Genomic DNA, 21,916 nt, shown 5'->3' on the forward strand with positions numbered 1-21,916 from the left:
TCTAAGGATATGCCAGTTGGTCACTGAGAGGGAAAAGAGTAGGCCAGTTCCTTTTTATAGATGGAAGAACTAAGGTCCAGGAGTTTAAGTGGCTTGTCCAATGTCACACTTTTACTGAGTCATTAGTGTGGAATTTGACTTAGTTCTTCTGCCTTCCAAACTGCACATTTCTTCCTCCAAATCATGTTCTTACTACTGTATAAAAGAGAGTAAAATGATTAACACCACTTTTGTAAGCCTCTAGTGAGATCATGTCTGATTTTATAAACATTATAAGCAAAAATTTGGATTGTAATATTATAGTAGATTTTCTGTATTAGTTCTGTAAACCAGTGCCAGTTTCACTTCTCTTAGTTGAATGATTTGTCTATGTCGAACAGTACTTTAAGATAATTTCTTCTGCCTCATACTTGTTGCAAGTATGGATATTGCTTATCTAGAGGTTTCACAGATATTTTCTTATTTCTTCTTGAAATAGAAGCATCTTGCTTAATGAGGCAGTGAGGAACTCTGGGAGGGTGACAGTTTGAAATGCTGTATTGGTTCTGCCACTAATAAATAGGTGTGGGGCTTTGGGCAAGTCTGTATTTTCGTTTGTAAAATTTAGAAGTTTGACTATAAATTCTAGTCAGTAGATGATTTCTGAGGTTCCTTCTGGCACCAGAATTCAGTGTTTGATCTTTTTCTTCGAACCCAATAAAGATTACTTAGTCTTTTAATTCTGCTTATCTTGTGTAAATGCAGTGTTTTAGACAATCTGAGAGATTTAAAACTTTGTGCAAAATCAGCCGCAACCCTATATGCCCAAACTATTCCTCAGAGTTACAGAATCAAAGTCTTTGGAATATTTTATTAAAATCTGCTTCACTGATGATTCTCATGCACACCAAAGGTTGTAAACCACTGGCTTAGGGCCTGCCTTAGAGCCCAAAGGTCAGGACAAAGTTGACAGCCTTAAAACAACCTTTCACCTTGTCCTGTGGAAACAGTCTTATAAAAGTGAGGAGATGGTGTGGGCTAGTTCATGAAAGGCTGCATTGCTGAAGTAGAACTATCAGGATTGGTGCAGCCAGCTTCTTGGATTGATATGTTTTTAAAACCTTATGTCAAATATTAGAATTTTAATTATTTTATGATGTTAGGCTATGGTAGTTCATAGTATGAATTTATTCTCTGCTTTAATAAGCACTGTATCTTTTAGTTTTTTAGTGTTTAATAGCTCTTAAGTAAAATAATTTGTTTTATTTGTTTATTAAACAGGAAAATTCTTCTAACATACTTTCAGAATTAGATGAAGAATTTGACAGTTTATACTCCATATTGGATGAGGTAAAGGAAAGCATGATTAACAGTATTAAGCAGGAACAAGCGCGTAAATCACAAGAGTTACAGGTGAGATCATACAACGATTTAAATATGAATAAGTTTAGTCTGTATAATGCTTGGTTGATTAAAAGCAAAAATTAGTGAGTTTTTGTGTATAACTGTACTTTTATAGAAGAGTGATTAATTTCATATTGGTCATAGATACCATTTTGTTAAAATTGTGATAAAAAAACTTAAGATTTACCCTCTTAACTGTTTTAAAATATACAGTAGTATTAAGTATATTCACTTTGTTGTGTAATGTGTCTCTAGGACTTTTTCATCTTGCAGAACTGCAACTCTATACCCATTGAACAACTCTCCACGTGCCCCTTCACCCACTGCCTGGCATCCACCCTTGTGTTGTGTTTTCAGGATCCTGACTACTGTAGACGTCTCATATAAGTGGACTCGTACAGTATTTGTCCCTTTGGTGTCTGGCTTATTTCACTCAGCATAATGTCCTCAACGTTCATCCATTTTGTAGCATGTGCCAGGATTTCCTTCTCTTTTTTGACTGAATAATATTCCCTTGTATATATTTACCACATTTTCTTTATCTATGTATCTGTCTGTGGACATTTGGGCTGCCTCCATCTCTTGGCTTTTGTGAGTAATGGTGCAGTAGACATGGGTATACATTGAAATTTTGATAGTGTTTGCATTGAATTTGTAGATTGCTTTGGATAATAGAATTGATCATATTAAGTCTTCCAACCCATAATCATAAGCTGTGTTTTCCCATTTATTTGTGTCTTTAATTTCTTTTAGCAACGTTTTGTAGGATTCAGTGAATAGGTCTTTTACTCCTTGATTAAGTTTATTCCAAAGAATTTCATTCTTTTTGATGCTACTATAAATGGTATTTTTTTTTTAATTTCCTTCTTGGATTGTTCATCTATAGAAGTGCAACTGATTTTTGTGTATTGATTTTGGTTATGATGTCTTTGAGAATCTGAAAGCTGTGGAGAAATACAGATGTTCTCTTTGTTTTACAAACAGGCTATATACACACAACTTCCAAGGGTTAATTAAATTCCCTTTCAAGTCTGCCTGGTCTTCTTGGTTGAGATTTCTTATTTATATTTAGGAGGTAGGGGTTATATTACAGTTAACAACATGGGTTTGAACTGTGAGGATCCACTTATACGCTGATATTTTTCAGTAGGAAATCCTGCAGTATCACACAGTCTGTGGTTGGTTGACTCTGCAGATGCAGAAGAACTCCAGATGTGAAGGGTTGACTCTTCCCCACCAGGGAAGCCCATTTGTGGATTAACCTCCTTGTTATTCAAGAGCCAGCTGTACTTAAATCATATAAGGGTAATTAGTTTAGTCATAAAGTATTCATAAATTTCAATAAGTAAGAAATTCATTCATTTAAAAAACAAGATTGGAGAAAAAAGGAAAACTCAGCATCTCCTCAAGTTTCACCCATGATTCATCTTGTGCAGGTATCTGTTTTGCCTTGAACCCAGATCCTTCTTTACAGCACCAGTTTGGAATACCTTTTAAGCATTCAATTGCTTAATCTCCGGCCTTCCTTCCTCCCTCCCATGCTTTTTCTCTGCTATTTTAATCATATGTACTTTATCTTTAGTGTGTATTGTAAGGGAAAACGAAGTAGATTTGAATATGGAATAGATGTTAATAAATACATATAAATAAATAATCTGAAGAAGAATCTTGGATACATTTAAAAGCTTCAGTTCAGTTCAGTCGCTCAGTTGTGTCCGACTCTTTGCGACCCCATGAATCGTAGCACACCAGGCCTCCCTGTCCATCACCAACTCCTGGAGTTCACTCAGACGCACGTCCATCGAGTTAGTGATGCCATCCAGCCATCTCATCCTCTGTCGTCCCCTTCTTCTCCTGCCCCTAATCCCTCCCAGCATCAGAGTCTTTTCCAGTGAGTCAACTCTTCGCATGAGGTGGCCAGAGTACTGGAGTTTCAGCTTTAGCATCATTCCTTCCAAAGAAATCCCAGGGCTGATCTCCTTCAGAATGGACTGGTTGGATCTCCTTGCAGTCCAAGGGACTCTCAAGAGTCTTCTCCAACACCACAGTTCAAAAGCATCAATTCTTTGGCACTCAGCGTTCTTCACAGTCCAACTCTCACATCCATACATGACCACAGGAAAAACCATAGCCTTGACTAGACAGACCTTTGTTGACAGAGTAATGTCTCTGCTTTTGAATATGCTATCTAGGTTGGTCATAACTTTCCTTCCAAGGAGCAAGCGTCTTTTAATTTCATGGCTGCAGTCACCATCTGTAGTGATTTTGGAGCCCAAAAAGCTTAGAGATGTGTTTGTTTCTTTGTTTAAAGGTATCACTAACAATATTTTCACATAGCTTAGTTTCAAACTACAAACGGTAAAGTGAGGGAGAGAGGCTGAGAGAGAAGAGAACTGAATAAGAAAGATCGTGTTAGGTGAAATTAACACATCATTATATATACAGCACGTCACTGTAACAGTTACTACTTTTTGTTTATGTTTGACTTTTTTTTTGAAATCTAGACACTTGAATTTGTGACTTCTGTGTTACACAGTTTTGGAAGCTGTAAATTAGCCTTTATAGGAGTATGTTTTACCTGAGTAATGTGATAAATGGAGTACTGAGATTGTGTTCAACTGAATGTACCTGTAACTTGATTCATACATTTTAGCTTAGTTAAATATCTAGAAATTTAGTCTCCGTTATAGAGGATGTTGTCTACAGATAGATTATTTTGATAATTTAAATCATTGATAGTCTTCTGGCTCCCTGATTGGAAGAATCTTTAAATAAATTTGACCCCAGCTATTTATAATTGCTTTGTTTTCTTTTGTATTTTTAAATGATGAGTATACCTTTATCTGTATGCAATTAAGCTGTTCTGGATGGTTTAAGATAATTAAAATTTATTATATATATGGCTAGTGATTACCTTCAGTACCTCTCTAAAATATGTTTATTTGATTATTGCTATTAAGAGTATAACGTTCATTTAAGATTCTGATCATAGGAAATTCTGTTTTAATGATTTATGATTATTATTATTTTTAGAGTCAACTTAGTCAATGTAATAATGCCCTGGAGAACTCAGAAGAACTACTAGAATTTGCAACAAGATCATTAGATATAAAGGAACCTGAAGAATTTTCAAAGGTACCCAAAAAATAAGACTAATCCACTTAAAAAGGATAGTTCTGTTTAAAAGAAAATGATATTTCCCCATTTAATTTTGAATTCATTCAGTCATTTCTGATACTAGAAAAGGTTTGGAATTTGTTAAGTAAAATGCTAGCTGTTCATGTATTCCAAAGCGTATGCTTAGAAGTATGTGTCATTGGGGCCGTGAACAAATTAATTAGTTATTTAAATTTTAATGCTCAATTCAGATGAATGAAGTTACTCTTTTTTTAAGTTACATCCCCCCTTTATTTTAAAGGTATGCTTTAGCTGAATCATACCTTTGTTATAAACATTTTATGGCTAATGAAAAAAGATTGGTATTGGTAATAACATTCTTAAAAATCTATATTGTGTTCCTTTCACTGAGCTGATTGGGAAAACATCATCACTTAATGCATATGAGAGCACTGTGAAATTTGTTACTAAGTGTATTAAATGTCCTACTGTTTAGGAATGCTTTATTGAAATATGAAAATGTATGTCCTTATAGGGTATATTTGGAGAAGGCAATGGCACCCCACTCCAGTACTCTTTCCTGGAAAATCCCATGGACAGAGGAGCCTGGTGGGCTGCAGTCCATGGGGTTGCTAAGAGTTGGACATGACTGAGCGACTTCACTTTCACTTTTCACTTTCATGCATTGGAGAAGGAAATGGCAACCCACTCCAGTGTTCTTGCCTGGAGAATCCCAGGGACGGAGAAGCCTGGTGGGCTGCCGTCTATGGGGTCGCACAGAGTCGGACACGACTGCAGCGACTTAGCAGCAGCAGCAGCATAGGGTATATTTGATACAGAGATATAAATAGTAGAGCAAGAAGACTGCTGATGTTGTAATCTGGTGTTTGATAAGAGATTCTTAATTCTAGATTCTAAGTCTTAAGTATAGTCATTTTTTAACGAGTATCAATTTATCAAATCACATCTACTCTTTTATGTAGAATAAGTATGTAGACTACACAGAAAATGATGCGAAAGAGTATGAAATTAAGTGACATAATTAGTAAAATATATACTGTGAAGTAGTGTTATCAAGATATTTAAGTTTAATATTTTCTTGGTCTTTGTGGACTATATAGTGAACTGTTTTATTGTTAGAAAGGTGGCTTTATAATCCACTTGTGCCCACCAGTGATTTAATTTTATGATTTTTCTATGAACTTTAAGGGTAGAAAAGACTTCCTTGAGAAGATAACATTTGCTGACTTATATCTCTACATCTTGAAAATGAAATTTAAAAATTAATTCCTTTTGATAGAATGAATTAGAGTTCTTTTGCCATAAACCAGTTAACTAATTCATTCTTAAATTTGGATGTGGGTTATAAGAAAGTTCATCATAGTACTTTGTAAGACTTATGTACAGGATTTATGAGGGAATTGTATCATACTTTAAATTATTTTAAAAGTATATTTACATCACCTAGTCAGAGGGCATTTACGTGATAACTTCGAATATCTGTAACATAGCCAAAAACATGCAGAAAGCAAAAGATGTTGAGTCAGCAGAAGCAATGTCATACAGTTCATGAGCAAGACTTAGTATCTTCTCATTGTGATGGTTTCTCAGAATCTGTTATTAATATGTACATGGTGCTACTGAGTTTTTAGGGTTTTTTTTTCCCCTTTTTGTTTCTTAGTTGTCAACAGATTCCCCTTCTAGTGGACTAGGGCAGCTGTTAATGATAGGCATAATCGTAGCAGCAAGAATTCACAGCTGAGTGCCGGAGAGAGAGGAAAAAGACAAGAGAACTATAAAATGTGGACATGGTACTCAAAAATAGCTTGAATCCAGTTGAGTTTAAGTAGGACCTAATGCTTAGAAACACTAATCACAGTTTGTTTCTCTCAAGTTTCTCTTTCCATTGACATTTTCAGAGTCCTTTCCTCTTCCTCTCAAAAGATGCTGTTCTCTCTTGCCCTCTCCTTTGTTCTTTCCAGCTTTGTTAAAACTTGTTTCCAGTTTACTGTAAATTGGAAAGGTTCTGATAAAATAAATCACCTTGTGGTCTAAATATATTTTCTTCATGCGCTACTTTTCTTACTATTTTGGTCTTGTCTTCCAGCATTTTGCAGTACTGCCTAGTAGCTTGAACCCTTTGAAGATGTGGTGAAATGAATTATTTGTCAGTGTTTCCTTGACAGAAATCGGAGTTTATTGTTCAAGAAAAATGCTTAACTGAAAGTTGCTTGCAATTATTTTCTTAGTATATCCAAATAGTATCCAGATAATTGTTTGTTCCAAGTCAAAAACTAAATTCACTTTCCTGCCAACTGCATGGACTCATACTTGCCTCAGATTCCTAATTGCTGACAGGATAGGGAAAGATGACTTGGAAGATTAATTAATGGCCTAGCAGTATGTTGTTAGATATTTGGAAACAATTCTTTTAAGATATTGTTTATGAATATCTCATATTAAAGTGATGGCTGTGCTGAGTCGCTCAGTCATGTCCAACTCTTTGTGACCACATGGACTGTAGCCCACCAGACTCCTCTGTCCATGGGGATTCTCCAGGCAAGAGTACTGGAGTACGTTGCCATGCCCTCCTCCAGGGTATCTTCCCAACCCAGAGATCGAACCCAGGTCTCCTTCATTGCAGGCAGATTCTTTACTATCAGAGCCACCAGGGAAGCCCAAGAGTACTGGAGTGGGTAGCCTATCCCTTCTCCAGGGGATCTTCCTGACCCAGAAATTGAACCAGGATCTCCTGCATTGCAGGCGAATTCTTTATCAGCTGAGCTCTACCAGATAAGATTAATATGAATAACTTCTGGAGACAAAAAATATTATAGGCTGAAATCCAGGCCATGATTCTTTTTAGATTTCATTATCTTCAAAAAGAGTACTTTAAATGCTAATATTTAAGTGATCATGTTGGAATACACCAGTATGAGAATTGAATACAAAACTGCTATTTGCCAGCATTTGCCAGCATTAGATAGTCTGAAAGAGAACAAGTAAAACTAGCACAAATGAAAAAGGATTTTAGAACAAATTTTCACTAATTTTTTTAGTTGGTGGAAGTTTGGCTGATAATAAATGTATGCAGAAAGCTCATCAGCAATTGAGTTCTGGATGAACAAGTAGCCAAAGCCTCATCAGACTCAGTTTTTCTGCTAATAACTGGCCTGCAGAACACTGCATGGATCCCTTAGCAAAACTAGTATTCCTACCAACTCCTGCTCTCCCCTGAATTTAGAACTTGAATCCTACCTATGAAAAGAGCTGAGTTTGTGGGACAATTTCCAAGTCAGTATAACTCACCAACCACTTCATCACAATCTTGCCACACATAACTCAGTTGTCAGACGAGGAGGGAGGGAGTGGTTACCTGCCCACAAATGCCTACAATGGAGAAAAAAGTACAGAATAAGGTGATAGGGAAATAGTCTTCTGGATTTGATCGCAGGTGAAAAGGGAGAAAGGATTTTGTGTATTTCCCAGTTTTGACTTAGAGTAACTCACCTTTTGAATACTGTTCAGCAAGTGTCAGTCTCTGACCACTGGGAGGAACAAATAACGAGAGTGGTGGAAGCTCACTCAGTATTTTCAACGGAGCACAAGTAGTATTGGCAGGAGCGTCTTCTGTGAGCTGCAGTGAGGAATTCCAGGAAAGAGGACCATCAACGAAAGCATGAAGGGCACACGGGTTCAATCCCTGGTTAGTGAGTTAAGACCCTGCAAGCTGCTCAGTGTGCCCCCTCCCCCCAAAAAAGGCATGAAAGTTTCAGTTATGAAGGCAGCTTAAAAACAATTCTGAGTGTTTAAGAATAGGGACTTCCCTGGCATTCCAGGGATGCCATGTTAAGATGCCATGTTCTCAGTACAGGGGGCACAGTTTCATCCCCTGGTTGGGGAACTAAGATTTTTGCATGCCACATGGCATGGCCAAAAAAAAAACAAAACACCCTAAAATCTAAAAAAAATCCACAGAAATATTTTTTAAGAATTGTACTTGTTAAGAACTATGCTTTTTCACCTTTACTTCTTATGTGTGTTTATAGAAATGTAATCTCCTGTTATATATATGTGTCTAATAATCATAGAGTATAGGTGCATGCAGTATGAGATGCAAAATTTATTTCAAGTTATTTACTAGGGTTTTGTGAAGGCTTTTAAATTATTATGTTTTTTTAAAATAGTGCTCTTTATAAATAGATAAATACATGTATAGAAAACATAAAACTTCTGATGTTTGGAATACAGGAGATCTTCCCAACCCAGGGATTGAACCCAAGTCTCCCACATTGCAGGTGGATTGTTTACCAGCTGAGCCACCAGGGAAGCCCAAAAATTTGATTAGAAAATATAAAACTTCTTATGTTTGGAATCAACCATTATGCAGTTTTTTTTTTTTAATCTGATTTTTTTGTCTAAGGGAAAATAGTACCTTGAAACTATCTCTTATTTACTCTCTGACTGAGCTCCCGTCATTTGCCATATTATTATTTCTTAATATGGTATTTTTGGGGTGAAGGTAGAAGTCTCAATCATATAATGTAAAAAATATTAAATATTTGCCCCCTAGTCATTTTCAGATTCTCTCAATAAAACTTTATAACATTATCTGCCCCAAATCTAATAGGAAAATATGAAATATGAAAGTGTGAAAGTATAGACAAAACTTGAAAAGTTTCCTCAGTGTTGTATGGCATTAACGTTTTTACTGGGAATTCTATTGGGCTTTACTGCAAATCAAAAAAAAGATAAATCTCTGGAAAGTGTGAAATTGACATCTAGCCTTTGCTACATTCAATGTTAGTATATTTTTCTCACAGCAGTTATGGTTCATAAACAGGTATATTTTTATTTTTTGTTGCTGTTTATCAGTGCTCTGATTTTAACTAACTTTTCCCTTGCTTTCCCTTTGCATTTCAGCCTCTATTTCAGAGAATTAGATTGTTAAAATGTTTGTGTGCTTAGTTGCTAAGTTGTGTCTGACTCGTTGCGACCCCATGGATTATAGCTGGCCAGTCTCCTCTGTCTGTGGGATTCTCCAGGCAAGGATACTGGAGTGAGTTGCCATTTACTCCTTCATGGGATCTTGACCCAGGGATTGAATCCATGTCTCCTGCCTTGGCAGGTGGATTCTTTACCACTGAGCCACCAGGGAAGCCTGATTAGGATACAGTGTCATGGAATTGATTATGGTAGTGCTGGAACTGTGTGATGTGCTCATCTTCTAAATTTCAGTTCTTTTTGTTTCTGACATTGTAAAATTATCTAAAATATTCCCAGGTGGCTCAGTGGTAAAGTGGTAGACAGGTATGCAGACCAGAATATTTTAGATTAGGTATAAAAATGACCAGTACCAAGTAAGAATATTAGAACTGAAGAAAAGAAGAAGCATTGCTGTATACGTCTAATTAATGTTTAATTAAATTGAGTAATTGTTAACTATTACCATGTGCCGAGCTTTATGCTAGACACTGGGGATAGAGTTTCAGGCATAACAGCCATCTTCTACATCAGATGTGTTGTTAATTATGCTGCTCAGTGTAGGGAAAAACTTTTGTTGGATCTATTATATGGTGTGTAGATTTAAAGGGGATAGCAATGCCTATATTTTTCATCATTTTTCTTAGATGTACGGTACCAAATAATAGCTGTGCACTCTTCCTAAATTTGTGCTAGGATTCTCAAAAAAAGAAAAAAAGATATCTTAAGTAGTGTAGGTTTAAGTTGGCAGCTTTTATGAAGTCATCTGAGGGAAAGACCCATTGCTGCAAGTGTTTCTTTGGTTTCTCCTTATCTGAATTTTTGCCATTACAGCTTCATTCTTTGGGGTAAAGGGTTGTAGAACTGCAGCCTAGTTTTATATGTTAGCAGGCAAGCTCTAAGAATACAAAGTCCTTGCCCATGTGGAGGCAAATAGAGAAAACTTGGAACAACCATTATGAAGTGGTGAAAGAGATCTCTGAAGAAAATTTGGAGAGCAGATTTGAAATATATAAGAAACCATCAGAATGCATAGAAATGTGTGCCCCATGAAGGAGATTGAGTGTTCTAGTTGAAGAGTATCAGACTGAATGAAGGTGTGAATGAAATACACTGGTGTGTGTTGATAATCTTAAGGTAAGAAAAAAAATTTACAGTCATCTGAAATTAGTTTGAAGTGTTAAATTTTCCTCCTTATTTTAAGGTGATATATATTTATATGGGGACCAGATTTACTATAGTTCTAACATCACATTGTGCAAGCTGACATGAACTGTACAAATTATAGGAAATTTGTTTTGGTGAAAATGAACTAATCTGTTCCAGGGATTTTATCCTAACTTTTCTTGCATGTCACTGCCATTGAAACTTGCATGAAAAGCACTAACTGCCTTCTTTCTCTTCTCCCTGATTTGCTCCAAGGCTGCCAGACAGATCAAGGATAGGTATGATATAAAACCTACATTTTTTAAAAGTATCAACATTTAAATCAGAAATGAAATTCAAATAGTTTCTTATTAGAATCTCATTAGTTAAAATAAAAATATCTAATGGCCAAGTACAGAAAAAAAAAAAACAGCATCTTCTGCCTATATTCTAGAATAAAGAACATATCAGCAAGATTTTTTAAAAATACAGTTTTGGACAATTATGTGCTTCCAGAAGAATTTCATTTCTGATATAATGTAGTTTTAGTATAGTCCTTAATTAGCTATGCTAGTAGATGGGAAACCATTTTGAATAATGTAAAAAATATTCCTGGAATGCATATTTTGTTGTTAAATTTTATAAGCATGTCTTATTTTATGAAAAGTTACAGCATTATATTGTTCCTCAAGAGCTAAAGCACTCCTCCTTCACTGCCCTCCTATCTAATATATTTGTATTCTCATTTCATCCTGTTCCTGGTGCCATCTCTTTCTGTTTCTAATGCCACTGCTGTCTAGTTGGTGGGAAGAGGGAAAAAAAAAATGGTGACAGACTTTGGCTTAAAGGTCTTTACCATTCTCAGGGCCAGGATGAGGAAGGGTAATTCAGTCCTTGTTGTAAGAATATAGCAGAGGGCTGTTGGCAGCTTTGGATTGGGTTATCACAGAAGGGATGGTTTTGATCGGCCTGGCTAGTCACTGAGCATTGACTATAGTGAGATTGTCACTTTTCAAGTTTCTTCTTTTGAGGATTATGAAATTCTCTGAAAGGCATAGCTCTTCAAAGCACCACTCTGAGTCCTAGATGAAATTATTCATCAGATAATTCGCAAAATTATTATTTATATATTGTGTGAAAACCAGTGTTGCTGTTGTTAACCTTGGCTGAAGACTTGTGTTTTTCTCGTGGCCTTTTATTTGACTAGAGGGAAGATTCACATTGACTTTCATAGCATTCTTAGCACAAATAATTTTTCTATTTTTTGTATGTTTTATTTCATTTTAGAATAAATTTTTATCAAAGTATAGTTGACTTAACAGTGTTTTGTTCTGCTCTACAGCAGAGTGGATCAGTTATACATGTACATATGTCTACTCTTTTTTTAGATTCTTTTCCCAAATAAGTCATTACACAATATTGAGTAGAGTTTCATGTGCTGCTGCTAAGTCACTTCAGTCGTGTCCAACTCTGTGCAACCCCATAGACAGCAGCCCACCAGGCTTCCCCGACCCTGGGATTCTCCAGGCAAGAACAGTGGAGTGGGTTGCCATTTCCTTCTCCAGTGCGTGAAAGTGAAAAGTGAAAGTGAAGTCGCTCAGTCGTGTCTGACTCTGTGCGACCCCGTGGACTGCAGCCCACCAGGTTCCTCCGTCCATGGAATTTTCCAGACAAGAGTACTGGAGTGGGGTGGCATTGCCTTCTCCCGTAAAGACATGGGTTATTCTTATAAATCCTGATTATGAGATTATGAGAGTTTAAGGTGAAAAGTATTGGCTGTATGAGGAATGGATGCTAGGTAGGTTGGTGTTTTGGATTAGCTTTGGGTTGTGTCTCCTAGACTTTGCTATAAGTAATTCATCTACTGTGGCTAGATTATTATTTTATTTTGCCACCTCCTCCATTAAATCCTCCTCTGGTCCCTGATTTTCTGGATTAGAAGTCACTTCCTAATCAGGTTTTAGGCTGCCCAAAGACTTTTGAGAAAAGCCTTGCAAAATCTTCTCTCGTTCTTGTCCTTGGAATCTAAATGGTTCTCTGCCTCCCAGATTCCTGCCCTTACCCCTGACTTATTTCTCTTTGTCCTGATTTGTCAGAATTTAATTTTATGATCAGTGTTCATGGCTGAATATTCTTCAGTGAGTCTAGATGTCTTTGCCCAAAACCAGCCTCTTGAATATATTTCATAATACCCAGAGTATCCAGGTGATCTCAAAGGAGTCAAAGTTCCTTTTTTTCTGCCAGAGCAGCTCCATTTTTTGTTGCTGTTGTTTTTCAAAGTATATGTTTTTTTTTGCTACCTTCAAAGTTTGTACTTCCGAGGTAAGGAACATTTTTGAGTCTTGGCTTAATTTTTTTTAATTTGGCTTTTTATCTTCATAATGTTCAGGTTTCTCTGATACAGTTTTTACGTGCTCTTTCAGGAAGCAAGCTTCTAGAATTCAATATTGATATTTTTAGTACAAAAATAAACATATAGTCATAATAAAATAATTATCTTCATTAAGGGAAGGAAGGATTACTTCCTTATAAGAGAGCAGAAGTGGTATTTAAGGAATGGATAACATAGCTGAGCAGGCAATCAAAAAATAAAGTATCTATGAGAACTCAGTGCTTATTTTCTGTGATAGATATTATACAGAAGAAATGGCAGGAGTGACAGGAAAACCTAAAGAAATGATGAGAAGATAATACATAGAGTTTTAGAACTTTAAAAATCACTAGTATACGCTTCCAACTGCTTAGTCAGGTTGGAAGGTGATTAATTGAGGTATACTATGAAGTGTTACTAGTTCTTGAAAGAAAGGGATCATGAAAGAGAGTCAAGTTAATGTAGTAGGTAGTTTGAAGAAATTGTGTTCATTCTTACTATTTTGCAATTTTCTCTTTGCAAAAATAAAACTAGGAAGAAGAGATCTTTGTATTTAGCTTGTACTATTAAAAATGAACCAAGAAAGGCAAGATGAATTAAAACATCGCTAACCACATGGATCTTGTAATGTAGAGACATATATGGATTTTAGACAGTTGGGTTGGGCTTTGAAGCATCATTCGTTTCAGTTCAGTTCAGTCGCTCAGTCGTGTCCGACTCTTTGCGACCCCATGAATCGCAGCACGCCAGGCCTCCCTGTCCATTACCAACTCCCGGAGTTCACCGAGACTCACGTCCATCGAGTCAGTGATGCCATCCAGCCATCTCATCCTCTGTCGTCCCCTTCTCCTCCTGCCCCCAATCCCTCCCAGCATCAGAGACTTTTCCAATGAGTCAACTCTTCGCATGAGGTGGCCAAAGTACTGGAGTTTCAGCTTTAGCATCATTCCTTCCAAAGAAATCCCGGTGCTGATCTCCTTCAGAATGGACTGGTTGGATCTCCTTGCAGTCCAAGAGACTCTCAAGAGTCTTCTCCAAGACCACAGTTCAAAAGCATCAATTCTTCAGCGCTCAGCTTTCTTCACAGTCCAACTCTCACATCCATACATGACCACAGGAAAAACCATAGCCTTGACTAGACGGACCTTTGTTGACAAAGTAATGTCTCTGCTTTTGAATATGCTATCTAGGTTGGACATAACGTTCCTTCCAAGGAGTAAACGTCTTTTAATTTCAGGGCTGCAATCACCATCTGCAGTGATTTTGGAGCCCCCAAAAATAAAGTCTGACACTGTTTCCACTGTTTCTCCCATCTATTTCCCATGAAGTGATGGGACCGGATGCCATGATCTTCGTTTTCTGAATGTTGAGCTTTAAGCCAACTTTTTCACTCTCCACTTTGACTTTTATCAAGAGGCTTTTTAATTCCTCTTTATTTTCTGCCATAAGGGTGGTGTCATCTGCATATCTGCATCATTATTTGTAGATATATTCAGTCTAAAAATAAGTTCAGTCTTTTAGAAAATTATTGGATAGTTGTACCTCTAACTTTATTTTTGGAGATTGAAATTTTCATTGTCTAGAAAATAACTTGTTTTTAGGCTTTGATAAGCCTTTTTAATGTGTTTTTAGAGAATGTTTTTTTCCTTTGAGGCCATAGTGATTTTATGGCCCAGATTTATCTTGAAAGGTGTATGTGCTATGCTTTTATTTATTGTTTTGTTTTTGATAGGTTTTAATTGAAGTATAGTTGATTTACAGTGTTGTGCTAATTTCTGTTGTACAGCACAGTAATTCAGTTATACATGGATATATGCATTTTTAAATATTATTTTCCATTATGATTTATTACAGGAGAGACCATTATGATTAAATCAAGTTTATAGATAAAGTTTCAGGTTTCAGTTCTTTAAAATACTCTCAGATATTTTTCTCAACAGTTTTCAACGAACTTTTAAATCCCCATGTTTAGAAGCAGCCAAATTCACACCTGTTCATTGATTCAGTGGGCATTTACTAAGTACCAGTCTGAATATAGCTCTTTAAGAAATCTTTAAATCTGTGGTGGGAGGTGGAAGGGAGGTTCAAGAGGAAGGGGGACATATATATACCTATGGCTGATTCATGTTGATCTATGGCAAAACCCAACACAATATTGTAATAAAGCAATTATCCTTCAACTAAAACTAAACTTAAGAAAAGAAGTCTTTAATTCAGAAGATACTAGAGCTAGAGAGAACACATGTAAGACTTAGCCTTTGTTCCTAACTTCTTATTGATGTAATCTGAAATTGTATATTGAGAACCAAGAGCTTAAAGTAATAGTGTGTGAAATTCTCAGCATTACACTTGGCATTCAGTTAAGTGTGAGTTCCTTTCTCCATAAATTGTTTTTCAGTATAGCACAACCTTCTAAAGAAAAAAATTGAAATATAGTTGATTTATAATGTGTTAATTTCTGCTGAATAGCAAAGTGACTCAGTTACACATATGTACATTCTTTTTTATATTCTATTCCATTATGGCTTAACACAGGATGTTGAATATAGTTCCTGTGCTTCACGGTGGGACCTTGTTGTTTATCCATTCTGTATATATAGTTTGCATCTTGTTCTTGCTAAATCATACCCAACTCTTTGCGATCCCATGGACGGCAGCATGCCAGACTCCTCTGTCTTCCACTGTCTCCCAAAGTTTACTCAAATTCATGTGCAAGTTAGCATCTGCTGACCCCAAATTCCTGCTCTGTCCCTCCCCAGCTTCCCCTTGCCAACCCCAAGTCTGTTCTCTATGCCTGTGTGTCATTTTTTGTTTTGTAGATAAGTTCATTTGTGTCTTAAGTTCTACATATAGGTGATATATGGTGTTTGTCTTTTTCTTTCTGACTTCACTAAGCATCATCTCTGGTTGCATTCATGTTGCTGCAAATGGCATTATTTCATCCTTTTTCATGGCTGCATAGTATTCCATGGTGTATATGAACCACATCTTCTTTCTCCACTCACCTGTCTGTGGACTTTCAGCTTGTTTCCGTGACTTGGTTATTGTGAATAGTGCTGTTAAGAACATGGGGTATGTGTATCTTTCTGAATTACAGTTTGTCCAGATATATACCCAGGAGTGAGATTGCTGAATCATATGGCAACTCTGTTTTTAGTTTAAAATCTGAGGAATTTCTGTACTGTTTTCCATAGTGGCTGCAACAGTTCACATTCTCACCAACAATGTAGGATGGTTCTCTTTTTCTGCACACCCTCTGCAGCATTTATTATTTGTAGACTTTTTTAATGATGGCTCTTCCATTGTGAGGTGTGGTGCCTCATTGTAGTTTTGATTTACAGTTTTTTAATAATTAGTTATCTTTTCATAGCACTTTCTTCTTGATAAATAGATCAACTATTGTTCACTCTTTGTTACTACTAAAGTGATTACTTTTCTAGTTACCTAATAAAGTAACTGAATACAGCAACATGTTTAATCCCTTTCATACCATTGATCTTTAGGGTAGTTTGATAGATCAGAATGGCTAGTCCTGGTATTCCTTTTGTTCCTGCAACTCTGTTTTCTTCCTCTCCCAGATTCTGTTCTAGGAGGACAATGGTCATGAATAGTATTTTGGTGTCATTCTTTGACCAAAGATAATAAGGGTAATTACTTTGTGATATATGTAGATATCTACTATAATATGAAAAGTTGAAGTTTGAGATAAAATAACAATAGAGTATGGGAACTTCTTTTAATCTCTAGTTTAAATTGACAGAACGATTTCTGTCTACTTTAGGTAAAATGAGCTCTGGTATGGTTTCTTTCTTTTTTGTTATGTATACTATATTCATCTAAAATATATTGAATGAGTTCCTACTATTTCCATGGCATATGGTTTCACAGGGCTGTTTCTTCTTGTCTGCTTCCATTCAGCTGATGTTAATACATCAGAGTGATAGCTTCTAGCATAGTGTTCAGAATTGTGATTTCACTTCTCTCCTTCCTCATCCATAGCCTTTCTTTAGCACCTACCAAACAATACAGTGTTTGGTCAGTGTACTTTACTTTTATTTAAGGACACGTGGGATGGCTGTGGTGACTAGGCAGAATGTTTGATTCAGGTGTATTTACCATTCATTATTTGGCATATGAAAAGGAGTGAGGCTGGCATCAGGAAGTCAGATTGAGTTTACAGAGATTCAGATGACTGTTGAGTCCGTTAAAGATGATTTGTCTTGGATATTTGTCTCTTGAGTCTTTTGTGTTTTTATGAAGTTTTATAAAACTGGAGGAAAGTTCTTTAAAGGTTATTTAAATGTCTTTAAAAACATTTTACATTTTTTAAAGTTAATTTTCAAAAGATCTAAAAGCAAATTTCTATTAGTTTTGTTATCTTTGTTAATAGCTTCAGAAACCACTAGAGTGGAGAAGTAAGTTCTATCTGTTCACTTTATAAATTAAATATGATGTGATACTTCCCATTCTTTTATTTTTAAAAGAATGTTTATGTCTGTGTTTGCTATAGAGTAACAATGGCTTCAGCCTTTCGCCTTTCTTTGAAACCAAAGGTCAGTGACAACATGACTCATTTAATGGTGGATTTTTCTCAGGAAAGACAGATATTGCAAACTTTGAAGTTTTTGCCAGGTAAGTTAGTACATATATTACATACAAAGTTATGTATAAAACCTCTTTTTTCCTTTCAAGATTTTTTTGTAATGAACATTAGAATTTGAATATTAAGGAAATATAGTGTGTTTTTTTTTTTTGTTCTTCAGCTAAGGAATAACTGAATTTGCTAGTCTTTCTTTTTAGAGAATTATTTTACTGACAGTAAAAATTGCAGTTTTAGAATCCTAGTACAGGATACCTCTTACTGCTGGTTTAGCAGAGAGAAGCAATGTACTGTTACGGTTAACGCTAAGTCTTGGGGCCAGACTTGTTAGATTTGAATTCTGGCTGTGACTTACTTATTATATAGCCTCAACAAATTATTTAACTTCACCTCATTTTCTTCATCTTTAAAGTGTGATGTTATCCTTCCAGGATTTTTATGAAGATTACGTGAATTGAGACCTCTGAAGCACTTAGAGGTGTTAGCACATAGTTAACACCTAATGAATCTTGATTGTTATTATTACCATTGTTGTGGTGGCTTCTGGTTTAGGTGGAGTTAATAATGTGTCAACACCGGTTTATTAGAATATTAGTATGATGATATTCCAGCAGTTGAAACCATATAAAATCAAGTCCCACTTTATTGTTAACTATTCACATGTGTGAAAGAGCCAACTAAGGGCCTTTTGATTATTCTCTTTTTACTAGCATCAAGTAGTATTAATTAAGTGGATAGCCAAAACAGTTTGAACATGGTGCTCAGGAAATCTCTGGAAAGTGAAGCGTTTTACTTACAGGCTTACAGTTTTTGGAGGTTAGCTGTTTTTGATAGAGAATGTTAATCATATGAAACCATTCTTTCCTTCTATGAGAATTTGGTCCAGGACTTTAGAATATGATTGGAAAGACAAAGTTAGAAGTCAAGAAACTATAATAGAACTAATTATGGTAACATAAGTGAAGTATTAACTTGTATGGTATAGATCAGAAATTCTAGAGTTCAGAGAAGGAAAAGATGAGAGAAAAAATCATAGTTGTAGAAGAAGAAAGTATACATACTTATCAGTGGGTGCCTACCTGTAAATGGGCCTCTCAGAATTGCTAACCATTATATTTTCATTTCACTATTTTTCTAAATTCAGGAGAGTCAGAAGTGGTGGACTGTCAATATATGCATGAGTAGTAGTATTTTGATTAAAAAAAATACGAAAAAAGCGATCTTCTCACCATTACTTCCTTCTCGTGGATTTTCAGTGATGGCTTAACAAACCCAGGCTATATCCGCTGTACAGTCAAGTAGATTGCATGCACAGTTAGGATTTCTTCTTTTGCAAACTCTTAAGACAGTCTGAAGGAATGAGGTGTAATAAAAAGCAAGAAATCTTTTTGTGGAGGAATTTCATCCTGAAGGAAGGTATAATAGGTTGTTAAAATTCATGAAAGGTGAACTCATACCATTAATTTTTTTATATTCTGCTGTAGCATAAAAATTTCCTATAAGATGCAGTCAGATAAACTTAAAAATGAATACCTGCATCCCTTAATAGTTCATTCTGTAAACACCACACAGATCAACTCTACACTGCATTATGTGTAACCTGAGTCTGAAAATTGGAAGTAATACTGATGGATGATAATAATTATGAGCATTTTCTTCTACACTAAGCCATTATTCGTACATTGAAGCTTAGAGTTTGTGTCCTCCTTTCTGAGCTTCGGCAGTCAAGAAGAGAGACATGCTTGTGGCAGTGTTCTTTTACACTGTTCAGTTCTTTTACATTCACACGCAGAGAAGAACCTTAGTAAAATTCTTACAGTGTCCACACAATTTGTTGCTTTATGGAAGTTGCTGCGAATTGCTTTCCATTCTCATTTTTTTTAAGAGAGTTCTTTGTTCCCTAATATTTTTATATTACAAATTTACTACCTTTCTTCATTTCCTGAACTTTATTCCTACATTTGTTGAAATTCTTCTCTTCTATATAGGATATTGGGTGAGCTTCCCACGCATTAGATTCAAGTCACTCTTAATTTGACATATGACTCTTTTTTCAATTTAATTTTTATTTTATATTGAAGCATAGTTTATTTACACTGTTGTGTGGCTTCAGGCATACAGCACAGTGACTCAGTTATACATATACATATATCCATTTTTTCAGGCTCTTTTCCCATGTTGGTTATAGAATAGTTGACATACCACTCTTCAGTTCAATTCAGTCGCTCAGTCCTGTCTGACCCTTTGTGACCCCATAGACAGCAGCACACCAGGCCTCCCTGTCCATCACCAACTCCCGGAGCTTGCTCAAACTCAAGTCCATTGAGTCGGTGATGCCATCCAACCATCTCATCCTTGTCATCCCCTTCTCCTCCCGCCTTCAATCTTTCTCAGGATTAGTATCTTTTCAAATGAGTCAGTTCTTCACATCAGGTGGCCAAAGTATTGCAGTTTCAGCTTCAGCATCAGTCCTTCCAATGAATATTCAGTACTGATTTCCTTTAGGATGGACTGGTTGGATCTCCTTGCTTTCCAAGGGACTCTCAAGAGTCTTTTCCAACACCACAGTTCAAAAGCATCAATTCTTTGGCACTCAGCTTTCTGTATAGTCCAATTCTCACATCCATACATGACTACTGGAAAAGCCATAGCTTTGTCTAGATGGACCTTTGTTGGCAAAGTAATGTCTCTGCTTTTAATAATACCACTCTTAAATTTAAATAAATAAATCAATAATTTATTAATAATAATGTTAATTAAATATTATTTCATTAGATAAATATAAATAAAATACAAACGTGTTTATATATAAATATAAAATATAAATGTATTAATATTTATGAAAATAATAAATACATAAAATGTAAAATAAAATATCTAGATTTTCTTTTTACCTGCCAAGTTTGCTTTCTTTGGGGGCCATTATTCATAAGAAAGAAGAATCTTCTTGCCAGTACATTCTTACTGCAGTGATATTAATAGCTGAATTTGAGACATGGATTTGTGGAGAGTTAGCTGGACCCACTTACAGATTAAGTGGTATTTTATTTATACAAGCCTCTTAGGACTTCAATACAGGTTTTAACTCAGCAAAATTACAAAATTACTACATGCCACAGGCCTTTACACTTCCTCATATGTAGGCAGGGCACAGCATATTAAATTTATGAATGCCCGTGATGTCTTCCCATAGAAATGAATAGTAGTCTGTATTGCTTATGTTCCAGTAATAGACTAACATCTATAATGTATTATTAATAAATGAAGTTCACTCTGTTATTAGAGTTCACTCTGTTATACAGTTCCGTGGGTTTGGTAAATGTGTAATGTCATGTCTCCACCACTACATTACTTACAGAGTAATTTTACTGCCCTAAAATTCCCCTGCACTCTGCCTGTTCATCCATTCAATCCTGCAGCCTTGCTATAAGCTTGTTATTTCCAGGAATTTTTCTGTTGATTCTTTGGGATTTTCTACATAGACAGACATGTCATCAGCAGACAAAGACAGTCTTATTTCATCTTTCCTAATTTGCATATCTTTTACTACTTTTCCTTGTGTTAAAGCATTAGCTGGAACTTCCAGTACAGTGTTGAATAGGAGTGGAGAGAGGGGACGTCATTGCCTTAGGGGAAAGGTGTCTAGTTTCTCAACCCTGATGTTACCTGTAGGGTTTTTTTTTTTTGTAGATATTCTTTATCAGGTAAAGTTCCCTAGTTTACTGAGAGCTTTTGTCATGAATAAATGTTGGATTTTGTAAAGTATTTTTTCCTCTGTTGATTCACATCATATAATTTTTCTTCTGATCATTTGAATTTTCTTCTACTGATATAATAAATTAGTTAATTTAGAATGTTGAACCAGCCTTACATGCTTGGAGTAAATCTTTCAAAGTTTTTTTTAGCAACAAGTGTTTAAATACAATATGGCACAGTTTGACACATTTCAGACACATCTGTATCACTGGAGGACCATGTTCCCCAGTTAGCCTACTGTTTAAATGGAACATCTGTTAATGTTGAGGAGCTATGTAAAACCTCTTTTATGGAAAAGAAATTGATTAATTTTCATACATGTTAACTGTGACTCATTTACTGCATTTTGTTCTAATGAATCATGGAACTCTGGAGAAACATGTAAAAATTCTTAAATATTTAACAGGGTTGCAGATTTCATTTTTGTTCAATGTTGAGGAATCACGGTTAGTCTATAAACAAGATTTTTAAAATACATTGCAAACATTTTGAATTATTTTAATCATTGGATTCAAAGCAAGTTATTTTATTTTGTCAGCAGTAATTTAATTTATGGTCTC

General features: G+C 35.7%; 1 protein-coding gene across 4 annotated transcripts in view; it reads left to right on the top strand.

Moving 5' to 3' along the window:
- Positions 1–21,916, top strand: part of FSD1L (fibronectin type III and SPRY domain containing 1 like) — a 61,230-nt gene that overhangs the window by 17,876 nt on the left and 21,438 nt on the right. For all 4 annotated transcript variants that reach the window (XM_027550436.1, XM_027550437.1, XM_027550438.1 and 1 more), the window contains exons 3-6: positions 1,261–1,392; positions 4,417–4,518; positions 10,906–10,928; positions 17,511–17,632. In XM_027550436.1, the coding sequence (XP_027406237.1) occupies positions 1,261–1,392; positions 4,417–4,518; positions 10,906–10,928; positions 17,511–17,632 (379 nt within the window). The remainder of the gene's footprint in view (positions 1–1,260; positions 1,393–4,416; positions 4,519–10,905; positions 10,929–17,510; positions 17,633–21,916) is intronic.

This window comes from Bos indicus x Bos taurus, chromosome 8 (genome assembly GCF_003369695.1).
Source record: "Bos indicus x Bos taurus breed Angus x Brahman F1 hybrid chromosome 8, Bos_hybrid_MaternalHap_v2.0, whole genome shotgun sequence".
Taxonomy (NCBI): domain Eukaryota; kingdom Metazoa; phylum Chordata; class Mammalia; order Artiodactyla; family Bovidae; genus Bos; species Bos indicus x Bos taurus.